This window comes from Chrysemys picta, chromosome 5 (assembly GCF_011386835.1).
Source record: "Chrysemys picta bellii isolate R12L10 chromosome 5, ASM1138683v2, whole genome shotgun sequence".
In the NCBI taxonomy this organism is placed as follows: domain Eukaryota; kingdom Metazoa; phylum Chordata; order Testudines; family Emydidae; genus Chrysemys; species Chrysemys picta.
Genome location: NC_088795.1, coordinates 105,313,249 through 105,333,040, shown reverse-complemented (window position 1 = coordinate 105,333,040; position 19,792 = coordinate 105,313,249). Strand labels below are relative to the sequence as shown.

The following is a 19,792-nucleotide window of genomic DNA, read 5'->3' as shown; positions in this document are numbered from 1 at the left end:
TCTTTCCCAACAAAAATTGTTACAACTTTAGTGCATCAGGAATAAAAAGAAAAAGAAAGTGACAGAGGAAACTCTCGCCAAAGCAGCAGCTGCTTCTGATCATTCATACTTAGCATACAAAGCTATTCATCTTCAAGAGGTTTTGGCACAACCTAGAAAACATTATAAAGCATTAGATACTGAAGCAGTTTAATGACTGTGTCATATTTTAGATTGTCTTCCTTCTTTTTCATTATCAGAGATATTTGTATTAATATGTAAACTATGTGGCCTGAAGCTATAAAGGGTAAGCAGCTCACCATCTGTTGGTGAACAGGGGAAGGAATGGATCAGAACTCTAGAGAGGGAAAGGATCTTTCTGCCACCAACTACTGGTGAACAGTAATAAGAATGGCCAAGAGCTTGCTAAGCTGATTACCTAGAATGCCAGATAAATGGAAGCTCTATAGGAAAGGAACTCTCTACCACCACCTATTGGAGAACAGCGGGAAATATGACTACAGAGAGTGTTCGTGTGCATACGTTTTCCACTCAGAAAGCCTCCAAGAACATAAGAAAGGCCGTACCGGGTCAGACCAAAGGTCCATCTAGCCCAGTATCCTGTCTACCGACAGTGGCCAATGCCAGGTGCCCCAGAGGGAGTGAACCTAACAGGCAATGATCAAGTGATCTCTCTCCTGCCATCCATCTCCATCCTCTGACAGACAGAGGCTAGGGACACCATTCCTTACCCGTCCTGGCTAATAGCCATTAATGGACTTAACCACCATGAATTTATCCAGTTCTCTTTTAAACTCTGTTATAGTCCTAGCCTTCACAACCTTTTCAGGTAACACTTTTGGGACTCAACAGAACTGTACATGATCTCCAAATTGGTGAGGTAACGGAACTGAACTAATAGAGAAGAGAGAGAAAAAGAACTGTTACCCTGTGCCAAAGACTCTGTTTGTGAGTTCTGTATACTACTGATTCATCTTTACTGAAGACTTTGTGAAGGGATTATGCAGAAGAGATGACACAGGGGCAGCTTTCTGGTGAGAGGGCAGCAGCTGTATTAGGTGGTGGAACCTCAGGACCAAGCCAAGCAACCCTTTTCCTATGGGCTGGAGGCAAGTCTGCTTGAGCACACTTCAAGACTCTGGGACTACGCTGTCCACTGACACCACACTCTGAGCGGTGTTAGTGGAAAGGACGGGGAATAATGTAAAAGGAACATTTGCTTGTGAGACAGTCACACAGCTGATGGGGAACTAAGTTTAAGGACTTTTGCCAAAAACACTTTAGTGTGCGGGGTTACTTATTATTTATAGAAACATATTCCTGATTTCTTGTGGTGATGTTTATCCCATATTGATGCTGTGTTCCTTTGCCCCTAATGAAGATTTCCCTCCATGTTATACACAGACTCATTGCTTATGAATGGGTAAATATTGTCTGTTTAGGGCACCCAGGGAAAGTATTTACTTTTTCCCAGGTTATTTGGTCAGGGCTCAAGCTGGTGGCGTTTGTTGGTTTTAAGAGCCTTTGCTGCTACCACCAACACCTAGCAAAAGGGTTATAAATACAAACTCTTGGTACCCAAAATAAACTCACATACAAAATCCCCATTAAAATTAAGCTATTCACTTTCCTTCAGCTCTTTTTCCGATGGGTCTTTCTCTTCCCATGCCCTTTTCATTTCAGGTCTATCAAGCTCAATGTTATCAGAGCTACTTATTCTTGCACTAGTTCAGGGTGGCAACACTAAATAGCTTGGGTTTGTTAGAGTGGTGCAGTGAGTCCATACACATCACTCCTTCTGATTTTTAATGAAGTCTAATTGTTTTGCATTTCCCAGATGGCAGAACCATCATTCTCACAGGGTCCATCTGAAAGTTCTCTTCTGTTAAAATATATTTTAAAATTACTGTATTGTATTCAATGTGCTCTGCCTGTTTTAAGAGCATTGTTGAAACTGAACTGAGAGTTAGCTTAGGTGGTGTTAGACGTATTTTCTTTGGGGAAGGGAAATGAAAGGTGCTGCAGGGGGTGAACGCAGCATTATGGGATGGAGTTGGGAGGACCAGGTGCAATTCTGCAACTGTAATGCCTGTTGTTCCTATATTGCATGAGTGTGCAGTGAACCAGTACAGGCTCCAGGAAGTTGATCTCACAGTGGTACTGCCAATGCCTGTGGAGTGTCAACAGCATTTTTGTGTGTGGACATGTGTGTCAGTCCTCAGCTGCAGTCAAAATACACTTAGCTTAACTGGGTGGAAAGGCTCAAAGAAGGATTCATCTCACCTTTGCATATCAGTGATCCTGGGGCTGGCAGGGTACCATCCTGATCACCATCATAATTTAGGACACCCTCAAGGTGCAAATTATATCCAACAGCCAGGAATGTTCCAACAGCCAGGGATAGCTGGAGCACAGATGGAATGGTGCCAAGGACCTGGTACAAAGATTCATTGCAGATGTTGAAACCTGCAATGACTTTTATTTCTAGTGTAAATAGTCTACTGGTGTATTCCTCTTCTCCTACTCCAATATACATGCTCTGCCGTATTCCTCTTCTCCTACTCCAATACCCACCCTCTGCCAGCCTCTTTCAATGTGCTGTACCTTTTGCCTCCTCCTCTTTGTTTCAGTCTCTTTCATTTTTTTGTTTGAGCCCCCCACCCTTCTTTTTGTGTATGTGTGTGGCGCGGGCTGTCTTTGAGGATCCTCATTTAGTTCCTCCCCCACTTCTACATCCCACAACACTGTAATCCTCCCACTGATAGAGAATGGCTAGATCTGGCTCCTTTCATAAACTGTCAATTACTAGTAGTTCAGTTGGCCAGAAGGGGTGTCTAGAGAACAATGTTTCCCCTTACTGGGTAAGTGTACCCTACAGAGTTCCTAGCCCCTGCTCATTCAGGGAATGAGAGAGTGAAACAAGTTGTGCAGTTTCACCTCCTTTTGTCACTCTTCTTTTTCCCTTGCTCATTTGCTTCCTCCTACTCCCCCAGGATTGCATCTGTGCTGCTATTTCTGAGCATAGCCCTTCCCAGATCCTAGTAGGAGTAGCTACAGATTGAAACTGATGCAATTCTTGTCGATCTCAGTATAATCCTTTGCTGGGAAAGTGCTAGGTGGTATAGGCCAGACACATGTGATGCTTTGCCAGCTACAGTGTCTGGTGAGAATTTAAAAACCATCACAGTACTCTCCCATCAGCAGTGGAGGATTGTACTGTGTATTTCCCCAAGAACAGCAGCAGAGTGAAATTGCTGAACCATCAGTTGCTTTCTGCTCTTACTGATTCTGGCTAAGCACTAAGAGCGGGAGCTGTGGTGTAATTTTCCAAGAGAAGTATTAATAAGACAACATGAGAGTAGGTAATGAGGAAAATATGAGATTTAAACCTCTTTATAAACTGCACTGTCTTTAAATAGAATATTCTTCAAGTCTACTGCGAGGCACCAGAGGGTTTTAAAGTCTTGCAACCATAGTCATTAAACACATTAAAGTGCAAGAAGGTCTCATGATTTTATAAGACATTTTTAACATTTATAACCGGTTGGCTCTAGAATGCCTTTAAAATAGAATTTGGGAGTTTTTCTAAAGACTGGAGGGCTCTACTTAGAGACAGAAGAGAGGGAACAAGGCCTTCTCAAGAGGGAGCAGGATATCATAATCCAAGGGCTTCTTGCCTTACTATAAATGTACAGCAAATCTGACAGGTTGGTATCTCCCACATTCTTATTTAAAATGGAAATGTGTCCTGTTTTAAGCATCTATGCTTTTTCAATGTACAGAGGTCTCAATTCTTGGTAAACCAACTGTGAGAGCAGGGTGTTTTTAGAAACTGTAGTTTTCAGTCAGCGACTGGAATCTGAACATTTTACAAGGGGGGTCAAGAGTAGCAATTGAAAAGCTTTTTTTCCTCAGAAAGAATTAAGGATTCTTTTAAAGCAGTGTTTTCTGACTGGTTAGTCCCAGGTCTAATCTAGAAGTCAGAGTTTTTCTAGTCAGCGACTTAGGTCTCACAGAGAACCCGAATTATAATTTGACTTGCATGGTCAATAAGCACTACTCACATGAGAAAAGGTTTGCAGGTTCAGAACTTTAACTTTCAACTTGCCCGAAGAAAAGTAAAGATGCTTGCACCCTTGAGTAGGCTCAAAATGGAGGGTAGAAGCAGATTACCCCTACTTACTAGTTAAAAACAAAGTTGTTTATAATGAGTTACTGAGCATATATTAAAAGTAAATATTCTAGTCAGATTCCAGTTGCTGAATGACTACAAACTGGAGAGCTCTAAAAGAAGATAATGAAGGAAGGCAAATGTATAGTCTAGACTCAGCTACCCAGTCCCTACATTTGTAGTACCCAGGCCTCATCCCTCACCCTACTAAACAATCCATAAAACCTGCAGCAAATTCTAGTACCCTACTATTTAATCTCCCACACAGCACTCCCTCAACCTTCCACCCAGCATCTCTCCACCTTCAGCATTGCTCACCCCTCAGCATGGAGTACTGTGGAATCCCAGCATGGAGATTCCAGTGGAATCCCAACAGCACCACCTAGATCCCCATGGCTTAGTATAATATACTCAATCCAGCAGTTGCTACCCACCACCCTCCATCCATCAGCACCACAGTGTTGTTTCTTGCTGTTACCACATCCAGCAAAGGATTGTTGGGTGCAGCCACAAAGAACAGTGATAGTGGAGTCATGGCCAAAACAATAGCTCATTTTGGGAGAAGATTGGACATCCCTGGGCCAGAGTGAAAAGTGCAATAGCTCTTCCATTCCAGTGTTCTCAGTATTCCTCTCCCACTCTTGTCTTTGTGCCTTTTTCCATACAGTACCCTTTGCTTGAAATTCACTTCATGCTCTGGTCTGCCACACCACTATCGTCATCTTCCCACTCCCTCCTCCAAATCACACTTCTTCTGTGAAGCCTATAAACCGTAGGCATTCCCCTTAAGAAACTGTATCATACATTTAGTTAAAAGTGTATAAAACACCAAAATCCTTGGGAACCTCTACCCCCTGTATGTCACTTATTAAAGCTCATTGGATTTCCTCTATTTCCCCCTCCTCCAGTCCTTGTAGCCACAATTGCATCTCAGTTTAGATTGTATACCCTTTAGGGCAGGGCTCCTGTCTTTCATCTGTCTATTAAGCACTATGGACTGTAAGCTACATAAATAATTACAAACACAAAAATACATTAAAAGATGCCCAGTCATCCTTAATTCTGGTATATCTTTTGAGTGATTGACTTTGCAATAATAATGTTCTTTTAACATAGTTTTATGTGGAAGCGCCTAGGTTTTTTTAAAAAACATACTGAAAAAAACAGAAATTCTATCATATGTCATCATATTGATATCCATGCTTATCATCAACAGTGCTGGAAACTTTAGATCCACCACACAGATCTCTGCTATTTGAACTAATGGCGTACCTGACAGCAATAGTGGGTCATCATCCAAATGGAGAGTAGCACTTTTCCAGTGGGTTTCACAAATGTTTGCTGACAGACAAGAAATGGTAAAATTAAGGAATTGTTAGTTTCATTCCAGACTGTGGAGGTTAGTGAGCTCTAGTGGGCAGAGCCTTCTGTCCGTTCCTCCCACCATAACCTCTTCTGCCCCCTCCCTCCCAACCTGTCCTTATCCCAGTCTCTCTTCCCCTGATTTCTGGTCCCAGAACTATTCTTGAACCCTACCTGGTCCCAGTCACCACCTCACAGGTTTCTCATCCCAGTTTCTCATGCCCAGTAAGTCCTAGTCTCTCATCACATTCCCATTTCCTATTTCCATGCCCAGCCATCCCCAATTTTCCCCCTCCTGGCTTCAATATATCTCTTTCCCGCTCCGTGGCCTCCAGACATCTCCCCTCACCTGTTTCCCTCCCTCCACTGGCTTTCAGTCCCAACCTTCCTCACTGGGCTCCTTGTTTTCCCCTTCCCCAGCTACTTCACCCTTTATCCAATCACTCCCAGTTCTTTCCCTGCACACTGGCTCCTCAAGTTCTTCCCCTGCCCCCTAGTTCTTATTCAGTCTCCTCACCCAGACAGTCTCAATCTCCCTCCAGGCTCCACGTCCAACCTGTCTCCCCCCACATGTGACTTCCAATCCCCCCTATTCCCAGTTCCCAGTCTTAGTGTCCTTGTCCAACCAGTCTCAGTCTCCTCACCCACAACTCCCAGCTCCAATTTCCCTATCCCCCACAGCCAGCCTCTGTCCTAGTCTCATCCCCCAGACTCCTTGTCCCAACCTACTCTTCCCATGTCCTCCTCCTCGTCTTTTGTCCCCTCTTCATTCAGATCAGGAAATTAGGCAGCTTCCTCCTCTGTGCTGCCTGAGCCCAGATGAGGAGGGAATGGGGGGGGGTGAAATTGAGTGTACAGGAGAGACAGACTCTCTTCTCACAGTTTAGGTCCCTGAACCCAACCCCGCCTGCAACATGTCAGAACTACAATTGCAGAGAAAGTCCTTATCAGCTCCGGAATGGGCTGACCCACTGTGGATAGAATCTTTGGGGCATATAGCTACTAAAATCTAAGACTTCTCTACAGAGCATGTGTAAACTGAGATTTTTCAAAGACTTATAAATTTGTCACATTTGGATGGATTTTCAAGACACATCCTTTTATGTTAAATAATTGAGAATGGAACCTCCTTCTCTCACTCACACAATCATGTCTTGGACTAATTTCCATCTTGGTTCTTCTCTTGCCTTAGCATGAAAACCTGTGCATCTTCTCTGTGCATTCAGCCTCATCCTTTCTGCTAATAACCCCTCCCTCCTTGTTTTAGTTGATCTTTGCCATTTTGGATAATTCTGTCCTCCTGAAATGCCACAGCTATGCATCTTTCTCTCCTCCCTTCCCTTCTATTTCAACCTACCTAATCATTGACATTCTCTAGAGGTATTACTTCCCTTTTGCCAAGACCCCTCTTCTTTTGGTCCTGAAGTTGCCCTCTGTCTACCTACCATCTCTCTCACACTCCTTATCTGCTTGTGAAGCACTTAGTTGTGAAAGTAATGTATACTGCATACGGTAGGTAGATACTCTCAGCGAATGCACATCTTGGGTCTTAGTCAATGGACAATGATGCTACCAGGGCAATGGGCTGGCTTTATAAAAGCATGCTTTAAGCAAATAAATGCCATCCCTATGGAAAAATCATAAAGTTATGTTTATATGCCAAATGATTTAATTTTATTTATTTTATTAAAATTAACTTCATTTATTGTTTTCAGGCTTGTGATTGTGATAGTCCTGCAAGTTTTGTCTATCGTTCACTCATTGTGGGCCTGGTGCAAAGCCCTTTGAAGTCAATGGAAAGACTCCCACTGACTTGCATAGGCTTTGAATCAGACCCCAAATTCTTATGTATCAAATAGCTGCAGCGATCTTCCTATTTTATTACATTGCATTTCTCCTTTCTTCATGATCTTACAAGGCAAAGAGAGGTGTACACCTTTGGTTGCTCTGTGTGTTCTTGAAAGCACATAGATTGCAGTTATATCCTGCCTGGTCCTGGACGATTTTTAATTTGTTGAAGAGCAGCTCACACAATGAACACAGGAAGATATGTCAGCCTTCTATCAGAAAAAGAAAAATGTGTAAACTTATCAGTAAGTATCTCTCTTCCTCGAGATATATTGTAGGTCATAAACATTATGTATAGTATTTATTACTGTTAAAGTGCACTATAAATGTAACTGAGGGATGAGTCCCAGAAAATTTGGAAACAAGTTAACAGAGAGTTAAACCAGACGTTTTAAAGTGGGTGCACCTGTGCAGGGGAAAGAGGGAAGGAGGAATGGAGATAGTAGGGGACTCATTCAAGGATTTTTTTTGTACATTTACAATCCACCCAGCATAGGGGCAATGTATAACTCCCCCATGGGCCCTCCCTTTTGGCTCTGATCCATAATGATCCCATAATTGGAGTTTTGGTAGCAGGGGGAACACCTCCCAGAGCTGCAGGGGCAGCAGCCTTCGGACTCATTCTTTCCCAAGAGCAGCAGCAGTGACTCTCTCACACTCATGGAGAGGCAAAGGTGGCAGTTGAGGGGCCCAGTACTTACCTCTGTAGCCAGAGTGTATCTATTTGGGTGAGTGAGATGGACCTGCTGCACTTTTTTCTTGACATACACAGAATCCTATTTCAGGGTGCTATTAGCAGGGCCCCTCACTACTTTTGGGTGTAGTTTATACCCCACTGATATAAATGAGGAAGTTCACCCCTCAGAGCTATTGTATCTATTGTCTGCAGACTTGGGCAGATGTCACTACATCATTTACACTGAGATCATTTTTTCAAACTTTTCTTCTTAACCACAATGGCTAGAAATTTACTTCATTTCAAATTAAAGCTGAGGTTCTGATCAATTCACTTGACTCCAGGAACTTTGGGTCCCAGGCATAGGTCTATAGTGCTTTATGCTTTAATCAGGCCTTGAATAGGGGCAGAACCAGGGTCTCTCTCTCTCTCTCCTGTCCTTACATACCTGTTAATAGCCAGTGCCATCAGGTGTGTTGCCCTTGCTCTCCCTATTGTATGCAGTCACATTCTGATTAGGGCCAAATACAGGAGTAAGGTCAGGACCTTACTCTCCCTTATTTTACTGCATGGCTAAACAAGGGCTGTGACAATCTAGTCCTTAATGGTTCTAATATTGGAGTTCCCATATGAACAGTGAAGCAGAATATAGGGTTGTAAGACACATAGTAAAGTACTTTTGATCACTGAAGACCGCAGCCAAGCTGTCTAAGAAGCAATTAACAATTTGGCCTTACTTTAACCTTTTTCTCTTGTTGTCATATTTGCTCTCCTAATTTACAGCAAGAAAAGTATGTTTATATTTCCCTTACTTCAGCAGGAGAGCAATAATTACTTCTGACAGGTGAACTACAATATTTTTGTAAAGAGAAAGCGAAGGGAGACCCCTAAAGTTCCCAAATAAGTAAGGGAAAATAGGTGTAGGCCTAAAAATAACTTATTAAGAGCACAGCCAATAACAGATATTGAAGAGACCATTCACGGGAGACTGGAGCTCCAGCAAACATAATATATAAACTGGTTGTCTGTAACAGCATTAGAATTTTAAAACCAAAGCCCCCCTCCCCCCGCCAGCCTCCCCACCCCCCCTCCCGCAGAGATGCTATATTTTTTTGGATATTTTTTCTTCTATCCAGCAGGCAACAGACACAGTGGATTCAGGCAGACATGCCAAATCTTTTGCTGCCATCCTGAATTATATTGATCATAAATTAGGCACTGCATGGGATGCAACAGGACATCAGACAAGAAGTTTTATGATATGGTAGTCTAATTTGAAACAAACAAAACAAAAACTTAAACTCACAGCAAAACTATTTGCAGCCTCTCAAGAAGACAATAAAATTATGGAATACAAAACTGAAAGCTTTGTGATGCACATTTCTGTCACCTACTTAAAAAAATATTCCAAATGTTGAATAATGCTAGTAAATTGAATGGTTATTAGTTCTTGTGAAAATCCACATTCTAAAAAAACTGACAATATAAGGCATAATATATCTACTTACAAATAAGGAAACTCCTTTGACTGCTATAAATGCCATGCAAATCATTACATGATCAAGTAATTTTGAAACTTTAATATTCATTTCTGACTGATAAGATCACTATCATAGCAACATAGGACAGATTATATCATCAAAGGACCTACATTATCTAAGTTCTTTCCAAAAATGACAGCAACACTATGAAGTATTCCTATGGTGGTGGTATTAGCATATATGCAAACTGTTCCCATTTATTATTTTTATGAAAAAAATACCTTTTTTCATTCTGTTTCTCCAAAATTATATTTTAGTCTCCGGTATTTTATTTAAATCCTACCCTGTTTATCTCCTTGATATGTCCTTATGATCTATTTCATATGTAGAGTACTAATAATTCTGAAATCTCTTCCAGTTTTGACATGGAGATACTTATAGGTTTGCATCTCTCTAATTTGTCCTCTTCAGTGCCCTTTTCCTATAACTTATTTTGGATTTCCAGGAATGGAAATGTAGTTTAATTAAAAATAAGAATATAAAATTATGGGCCAAATTCAGCCGTTGCAACTCCAGTGAAGTCAGTGGGTTGCATATGAAGTGTAAATCAAGGCAAAATCTGGTCCACTATGTAAACCCATTTACAGTATTAAAAAAAAAAAGCTGCTTTTACGAATGGCCTTGAGATTTTAAAGAAAATCTACCTATATTTCTTGCAGCCTAGCTAAACGAATTAGACTTCCCTTTTTTTCAAATAATAGGCAAATTTCACTGTCTCTCTATGGATGGCATTTTAAAACCAATACTATATGGAAAGATTTTTATTTAAAAAATTATCTTCAGGCTAAATCACTGTGATTTGTAAAGAATAATAATATGAACTGTCAAAATCTTGCTAAACACAAATAGACTGCGAAACCACTTTTTGCTAAATGTTATTCTAAATCTCAAAGCAACCTCTATAAATCTGAAATTCAGAAAGGGCAATGGGATCATCCCTGGATGAAAACCATTTTTTATTCCTTTTAATGAGACAAGTTCAAATTTTGTCCTAGGGATGTAAAGTTTTAATTAAACACTTACACAGTTTAACTACAGCTACCCATTCCCTGTTGCAAACAGCCAACTATTATTGTTCTATCTAGTAATATTTTTTTAGCCCTAGTCTTTCCAGAGTATAAGAAACAACAGTAGAGAATTGTCTGATTTAAACAAGCTGCTTTATGTTTGGCTAGTGCCCAATTAAATAACCAAGAAAGCAAGCAATTATAAACTGTTTAAAAGGAAATCGCTGGTTTCCTTATTTAAATTCTTAAGTTTTTACAGTCTATCACAAAGGCTATTATTGCAATGAATAATTTAATCACTCTGGTCTATTACATGTCATTATACTGAAAACATGGTTTCAAGGCTGTGAAAGACACCGGCAAGTGTCAGCACTTGTTCCAGCCCAACCCAACTATGCTCCTAGTATATTCACTTTAACAAACTAAGGAAGCTTTGGAAGGGGGAGAGGGTGTTGCAGGAAGGGAGCTGGGAGATCAGGACAAAAAGGAAAAAAATCAGCAAGACGAAAGGTCAACACAGATTAGGTGCTGTTTTGGTGTCATTTCATCTGTTTGTCCCTTGGTGGAGTTCTTGAGTCAGTTTCTCCTTTCCCGTCAAATCGCTTTAACTGCTTTATATTTTTTCCCTAGAATTGGCTATCATGTTTACTGTATTTAACCTTTTCCTTATATTATTGTGAATATGCCACCTCCTTTCAGTGAAAACCCACCTGAGATTCTGCCTACAGGACCTACTTTATTTTCCGGGTACTGCCTCTCCTCCCCCCACTTTTTTTTTTTTTTTTTGGTCACTCTTTTCTTCGAGACTGGAGTATCCATTGCGGATACTAAATGATATTTTCAGTGTGACATCGACATTCCCAACTGCAAAAAATAAATTGTGCGGGGGGGAGGGGAGGAGGAGAATAGCCAACTCCAGCGGAGAGTTGGTAGGCACGAAAGATGAAATCGGGGTCCGCCGAGAAATTGAAATAAGCTAAAGGTTCATTATATTTGCATATTTACCAAAGGACTTTAACTATTCTAATCAACAGATACAATTACACAATCTGTAAGCTACCGAACAGGGAATCCTGGAGCTGCAGGGGAGAGGAGAGAAAAACCCAGTGATGGCTTTAAAAGGATTTCCCGTGCATAATAAAGGCTAGACATGTCAGATGGACGTTAGTCCCCACACAAGCTGCCATCTCGCCAGTATGATAAGATGTTCCCTTTAAAGACACAAGCTCTCAGTTCAGAGTAACAGCTGTGTTAGTCTGTATCCCCAAAAAGAACAGGAGTACTTGTGGCACCTTAGAGACTAACAAATTTATTAGAGCATAAGCTTTCGTGGGCTGCAGCCCACTTCTTCGGATGCATATAGCTATATGAATCCGAAGAAGTGGGCTGCAGCCCACGAAAGCTTATGCTCTAATAAATTTGTTAAGCTCTCATTTGCTGGTCCTCAGCATCTTGGGCTATGTTATTAATTGCAGCCCAGGACACGTGCGATCCCACTTCCCTAGACCCAACCTCCAAATGTGTCGTGGCGGGGGGCTCCCTCGCTCATCAGTCTTGGCCAAAGGGGCAAATCTCCACCGCCTGAACGAACCGGGCTTGGTCCTGCTGAGAGTGAAGCAGTGGCCAGAGGTGGTGGGGACCTAACGCTACCGAGCTGGGGTACAAGGCGGGGAGCGGAAGCAAGGGGCTGCGATTTCCCTCTCCCCCCAGACAAACGGGCAGCACACACAACGTGGACCCGACTTCCTTCTCCTCCCCCCGTAGCCAGGGCACGAGGCCCAAAGGCAGCGCTGCCCATCCACCATGCAGAGCACGTCAGACCCATTTCCCACGCCGCCCGCCCGCCTAGGGGAGAGAGGGAGTGGGGGGGGAGGGGGGCTGTTACCTCTGCTCCGAAAGAGGAACCAATCCGCTGTGAAGGACGCTGCGCTCCCGAGCAGACAAGCATTGCACACTCAGAGGCATTGCACGTGAAGAGGGAGGAGAAAGCATGGGGGATAATACACGGTGTGTGTGTGTGTGCGCGCGCGCGCGCTCATGGGGCAGGTTGCACAGGGCAAGAGAAAGAACCCGCTTATTCGTTTGAAACAGGCTCCCCAGCAAACCAGACCGCGGGAGCAGTGTGCCCATGAGACAGGGGAGCTCTGAAGACAGATGCGGGGGGAGGGAGGGGCTGTGCTGTGCAAATGTTTCCACACACAGGAAGCCGAGTAAAGTTTATGGCGGGGAGGTTAAAAGCTTTTTCGCCTCACCCCTCCCACAAGGGAACGCATTAAGTTTTCCGTTGAAAAGCAGGGAGGGAGGCAGCGGCGGGAGCGAGGGATGGAAATGTGTAGCATGTGCAGGGACCAGTGCAATGCAGCAGCATGCCGCCGGTATTCCTGTTGGCATGGCGGGATTAGTGCGGACAAGATTCCTCCTCCCGGACAGCGAGGGGGAATTTCGAGACAGTCAAGTTGTTTGGCAAATATAATGGGGATTTCGTATTAATCCCACTTAACCCTATGCGAAGATGCCGAGCTCCTGGAGCCCCCCTCCTGCAGCCCGGACTGCGGCGGTGAGCACTGAGCCTGCGCCAAGCTGGGCTTTCTAGCTGATGCTGCAGATATAAAGCTGAGCGGCTCCTGGCATCAACGCAGGAGGAGGAGGAGTCCTAGAGCTGGGCCAGCCAGTGAGCGACGCAGGATCTGTAACATCCACCTACACAGGAGAAAGAGTCCTCTCCAGCCCTGGCACGGCAGGGAGTGCGGAACACTCAGGCACTCATTCCCCAGCTCACACTCCGCAGATACACATACTGCCTCTGTGGGTGCCTACAGTTCGCACAGGCAAGAGGTGGAAACCTCGCTTTCTCCTCCCCACATGAAATAGACAGCAAGCTAGACTCATTGTGATCATTGCTCTGAATCATCTGAGCACATCCGGCTGCTTTAGCACAAATGTGTCATCAGTATAAAGAAAGACGTTTGGGCATATTTGTCTTCATGTTTTTATTTAAAAATAAATACCTCTGGGGTTTGTTCTCCTGAACGTGTGTGCAGGTGAGTGACTGGGAAAGCGGGATTCCCCACTGCCTGCCCCATGCATGCCCTGGTCCGTCCTCTCCCACCAGCCTGAGTCTCCCTCGCTGCTCTGTTGAATGCGAATGGAAGGGACAGGTCTGAGAGCCAGACATCAACCAAAAGAGCAGAGGCATGCAAATGCCATGGGCAATTAAGTGGCACAAAGTCAAAAGAAGGAGAAAGTGAACTAGGGACGCAAGAATAAGCAAAGTTGTGTCGAGGTCTTTCACATTAAAGTTGATTTCTTACTTACCCAGGTAGGTGACACTACGTTTTAGCCATCACTGAAGCAGCAAGTCCCTATTCAGAAATAAATCTATTACTTCTACTTACATGTGTTTATTCTCCTGACCCTCCCCCACCCTTCCCACACACATTCTCTCTTTTTCTGAGGGTCCATTTTCCCAAGAAACACACAGATGCCGTTGAAGATGTGCATTCAAATCATTGAAAGAGGCACAATAAAGACAAAACCCCCAGCACTGGGGAACAGACCAGCGAAAGCCTGAGATCTCTAACGCACTCCCCATTCCTCCCTGGAGTTTGATCCTGTTACAGTCACTACAGCCCATCATCTGTCTAGAAAAGCACCAGCGGACAGAAAAGGTGCGAATCTATGCAAAATGAGTTGTTTGACCAACATGATGCCACAAAATGCCGTCACCAGCGCACGGAGGGGCTCTAAAATAAGAGGAAGAACAACAATTTGCTTAACAATAATTGATCACTGAAGAGTCAGAAGGTGGTGGTGGTGACTTGAGGGGGAGGAAATCACGGGAGACCATGGGTTAGAGAGAGCAACAGCAGGAGCACTGTGGTGTGTACCAAGGATGGGTTTGAAGACTGGGCTGGTGTTTTGCGATGAGCAGCTATCCCACTTGCAGCAGCAGAGGGTAAGGCTGGGCTTTCTGGAGTGCAGCGCTTGGCTCGTCCTCCCTCCCTCCCTCTCTCGGCGTGTGTAGCGCAGGCGGCTCTGCTGCTGCAGCGTCAGGGAAGAGCCGCCGAGAGAGGCTCCAGCAGCTCCCACCACTTTGGGCAAACTTGCTGGTTTACTGCTTTTTTCCGAGTGGGAAGCGGCGCCTCAGTTGCCATTCAACATTTTAAAGCACAAGCCGTTTTGCTGTGAAAGCGCCTGAACCACACTTCTCTGAAAGGCACAAGAGGGGAGGCACAACTGCAGATTTCACCCGCCGAGGCGGTGGGGTTCAGAGGAAACAATTGACTGGTATTATTTTCTTTGCAAAGAGGACTGCATTTTTATAAATCGCATCGCGGTTCTTCCCCCCTCCCCTTTGCCATTCCGCTTATATGGATGTAATTCAGAATCTGTTAATTCACGTGGGGGATCCAGTTACATCTCGTTCCGCTTCGGGTATATTAACGAGAGAGCAAAGCAATAATCGCTTTTGGACACATAGCCTTGTTGCTAACCTTTGAACTGAAAGAATCAAGTTCAGATCTGGTTACCTGCATTGGGACGGAAAGGAAGAGAGAGAGAGAGAGAGAGAGAGAGAGAGAGAGAGAGAGACTGCAATCTCATTTGTGAATCGCTCTCACAGTGCTGCAGATCCAGATTGCTATAACACATGCAGTGCAAATGCAGGTAAGGCACACACACAAACTGCGGATGCAAAAACAAACTTGGGACTGTTTTTTGTGTGTGTATGTGCATTGCTCCAGCTTTGGAAATTCTGGGCAAACGGCTTCTGCAGTTTTTGTATCGTTGCTTTGTGACTAATGACCTTGCGCAGAGTTATTAAAAAAATCCTCTACGGAGAAAGAACTGAACATTTTAGGCAATCTGTGAAGATGGATTTGGGTGCTTTTCTGCTAACCGAAGCGGATTTTCTGTGGACTGCTCTGTGATATAAAGGGTTCTCGCCTACCCACTGTACAGCTACCGATATTATTGGGGATTTTTTTGGTATTTTTCTTTATTTTTTAATTTTATTTTTAATCAGTTATTTAATTGTAATTTTTGCCCATTGCTAAGAGGATTGGGAGTTTTCCGGACACAACCCCTTTGAATGAGGCGATTCACATTTTTTTTCCGTGTGCGTGCAGAGTGGGGAAAGAAAAGAGCTAATGCCCTAGTAGTAAACGGCTGAGAGAGAGAGGGAGAAGAGTGTGAATTGTACTTAACTCTAGGAGCAAAGAAGACGACCTGGGGAGAGAGGGGGGGCTTCGAATAGCACCGTGCTGCTCCTGCTTTTATTACAAACCTTGCAAAGTGATTACAGTAAAACCAGAGGAGGAGGAAGAGAAAAATCCCGTCCTATCTGTTGAGATGAATCTTTAAAAAGCAAAATACACTGTCCCATGAACGGTAAGCATATTGCAACTGGAAGGAAGGGAGGAGAGGAGCCAACACCAGGGTTTTGATCACTGATTGCACAAGTTATGAGACAATAAGTTTCCCGGAAGAGAAGGATTTTATAATTGATCATCCACACGCTGAGCATTTCTGTTGGCTTGTCAGGGGAGTTGGTGGGAGAGAGGAGGGGGATTTTGGTGCGAAGAAGATGAGGAAGATGCGGACTCTCTTTGGCTTTGTGCATTGCTGCTGCTGCTGCTTCTTGCTCCTGCTGCCTCCTCCACTCTGGGTCAGCCTGGCCGCGGCCAAGCAGTTGCTGAGGTACCGGCTGGCCGAGGAAGGACCTGCCGACATCCGCATAGGCAACGTGGCTTCAGACCTGGGCATCGTAACGGGCTCCGGAGAGGTGACATTCAGCCTGGAGTCGGGCTCCGACTACCTGAAGATCGATAACATGACCGGGGAGCTGAGCACCACTGAGCGGCGCATAGACCGCGAGAAGCTGCCGCAGTGCCAGATGATCTTCGATGAGAACGAGTGCTTCCTGGACTTCGAGGTCTCGGTAATCGGCCCTTCGCAGAGCTGGGTGGACCTCTTCGAGGGCCGGGTCATCATCCTGGACATCAACGACAACACCCCCACTTTTCCCTCGCCTGTCCTCACCCTTACCGTGGAGGAGAACCGGCCCGTAGGGACCCTCTATCTGCTCCCCACTGCCACCGACAGAGACTTCGGTCGCAACGGCATCGAGCGCTACGAGCTGCTGCAGGAGCCCGGCGGCGACGGGGGCAGACGCGGAGGAGGGGGGTCGGCTTCTGCAGCTGAGAGCGCCCTCTACCCCGGCGGCAGTAAGAGGAGGCAGGAGCCGGACGGGGCAGCCCGCAGCAGCGTGTTCGAGCTACAGGTGGCCGACACCCCTGATGGGGAGAAGCAGCCGCAGCTGATTGTCAAAGGGGCGCTGGACCGAGAGCAGAGGGACTCCTATGAACTGAGCCTGAGGGTGCGGGACGGCGGCGACCCGGCCCGCTCCTCCCAGGCCATCCTGAGGGTGCTGATCACCGACGTGAATGACAACAGCCCCCGCTTTGAGAAGAGCGTCTACGAGGCGGACCTGGCGGAGAACAGCAGCCCCGGGACCCCCATCCTGCAGCTGCGGGCCGCCGACCTGGACGTGGGGGTGAATGGGCAGATCGAGTACGTCTTCGGGGCGGCCACCGAGTCGGTGCGGCGCCTGCTGCGGCTGGACGAGACCTCGGGCTGGCTCAGCGTCTTGCACCGCATCGACAGGGAGGAGGTGAACCAGCTCCGCTTCACCGTCATGGCCCGGGACCGGGGCCAGCCGCCCAAGACCGACAAGGCCACGGTGGTGCTGAACATCCGCGACGAGAACGACAACGTGCCCACCATCGACATCCGCAAGATCGGCCGCATCCCGCTGCGGGACGGGGTGGCCAGCGTGGCCGAGGACGTGCTGGTGGACACCCCCATCGCCCTGGTGCAGGTGTCCGACCGCGACCAAGGCGAGAACGGCGTGGTGACCTGCACGGTGGTAGGGGACGTGCCCTTCCAGCTCAAGCCGGCCAGCGAGGGCGAGGGGGAGCCTCAGAACAAGCGCAAGTACTTCCTGCACACCTCGGCCCCGCTCGACTACGAAGCCGTCCGTGACTACAACGTGGTGATCGTGGCCGTGGACTCGGGCAGCCCCAGCCTGTCCAGCAACAACTCGCTGCTGGTGCGGGTGGCGGACACCAACGACAACCCGCCGGTGTTCGGCCAGGCCGTGCTGGAGGTCTCCTTCCCGGAGAACAACTCGCCTGGGGAGAGGGTGGCCACGGTGGCGGCCACGGACGCGGACAGCGGCAAGAACGCCGAAATCTTCTACTCGCTGGAGCCCTCTCCCCTCTCCTCGGAGGCGCCCGGCGGCATCTTCAGCATCGACCCGGACTCCGGGGACGTGCTGGTGCAGGCGGTGCTGGACCGCGAGCAGCGCGACACGTACGAGTTCCAGGTGACGGCCCGGGACAAGGGGGTACCGGCCCTGCAGGGCTCCACCACAGTAGTGGTGCGGGTGGCCGACCGCAACGACAACGAGCCGCGCTTCATGCAGGACGTGTTCACCTTCTACGTGAAGGAGAACCTGCAGCCCAACAGCCCCGTGGGCATGGTGACCGTGATGGACGCCGACCGGGGCCGCAACGCCGAGCTCAGCCTCTCCATCCAGCCCGGACAGCAGGACCAGGCCGCCGGCATCTTCTCCATCGAGAACGACACCGGCACCATCTACTCTACTGTCTCCTTCGACCGAGAGCAGCAGACCAGCTACACCTTCAAGGTCAAGGCGGTGGACGGAGGGGAGCCGCCCCGTTCGGCCACCGCCACCGTCTCCCTCTTTGTGATGGACGAGAACGACAACCCGCCCGCCGTCACTTTCCCCAGTAACAGCTCCTACACCGTGCTGCCCCCCTCCAGCAACCTGCGCACTGTGGTGGCCACTGTGCTGGCCACCGACGCAGACACGGGCCTCAACGCCGACCTCAACTTCAGCATCGTCGGTGGCAACCCCTTCAAGCTCTTCGAGATCGACCCGGCCAGCGGCGTGGTGTCGCTGGTGGGCAAGCTGGCCCCAAAGCACTATGGCCTGCACCGCTTGGTGGTGCAGGTGAACGACAGCGGCCAGCCGCCCCAGTCCACCACCGCCTTGCTCCACGTCTTCGTCAACGAGAGCCTCTCCAACGCCACCGTGGTGGAGAGCCAGGTGGCCCGCAGCCTGCACACGCCCCTGGCCCAGGACATCGCCGGCGACCCCAGCTACGAGCTGAGCAAGCAGCGGCTCAGCATCGTCATCGGGGTGGTGGCCGGCATCATGACGGTGATCCTGCTCATCCTGGTGGTGGTCATGGCCCGGTACTGCCGCTCCAAGAGTAAGCACGGCTACGAGGCGGGCAAGAAAGACCACGAGGACTTCTTCACCCCGCAGCAGCACGACAAGGCCAAGAAGCCCAAGAAGGACAAGAAAGGCAAGAAGGGCAAGCAGCCCCTCTACAGCAGCATCGTCACCGTGGAGGCCTCCAAGCCCAACGGGCAGCGCTACGACAGCGTCAACGAGAAGCTCTCCGACAGCCCCAGCATGGGCCGATACCGCTCGGTCAACGGCGGCCCGGGCAGCCCGGACCTGGCCAGGCATTACAAATCCAGCTCGCCGCTGCCCACTGTCCAGCTTCACCCGCAGTCCCCCACCGCCGGGAAAAAGCACCAGGCCGTGCAGGAACTGCCCCCGGCCAATACTTTTGTGGGGGCAGGAGACAACATCTCCATTGGATCGGACCACTGCTCCGAGTACAGCTGTCAGGCCAGCAGCAAGTACAGCAAGCAGGTAAGGGTGCTGGGCTCACCTCCTAACTACTTCCATACAGCTAGCCCTCCCATCCCCAGCAAGTAGGTGTGGGAGCTGGGGACCCTCCCTGTTACACAGACAGAGGCAGCCCTCTAGCCAGCACCAAGTATTGTAAGCGAGGGAGAGAGTCAGGGGACCTCCTTCCTACTCTTCCCTACTCCTCCCTGCAGGCAGACAGTGTAGCCAGCCGCAAGTACAGCTGGCAAGTAAGGAAACCAAAGACACCCCATCCCCTCCCTCAGGCCACACAGCCTGCCAGCTAACTGGCAGTAAGTAATGAGCAGATAGAGGAGTCTGGGACTCCCCACTAAAATTACTCCTCCTCCCATGCCTCACAAATACAGGAGGCAGCCTGTAGCAAATACTGTATAGGTTATGAGAGTGAGGGCAGAGGGCTCCCTCCGTCCAAGCCAGCAA

At 47.5% G+C, this 19,792-nt stretch overlaps 1 protein-coding gene across 20 annotated transcripts in view; it reads left to right on the top strand.

The window, feature by feature from the left end:
• Nucleotides 1–14,223: 14,223 nt before the first annotated feature.
• The window catches only part of PCDH7 (protocadherin 7), a 398,059-nt gene continuing 392,490 nt past the window's right edge, over nucleotides 14,224–19,792 (top strand). For 4 of the 20 annotated variants that reach the window (XR_010601524.1, XR_010601525.1, XM_005300303.4 and 1 more), the window contains exon 1: nucleotides 14,227–19,354. Coding sequence is in view for 13 of the 20 variants with exons in the window: in XM_005300303.4 (XP_005300360.2) it covers nucleotides 16,190–19,354 (3,165 nt within the window). In the remaining 7 variants the exon portion in view is untranslated. Of the gene's footprint in view, nucleotides 19,355–19,792 lie in introns of all 20 variants that reach the window. The other 16 variants (XR_010601520.1, XM_065597002.1, XM_065597003.1 and 13 more) reach the window with 13 other exon arrangements.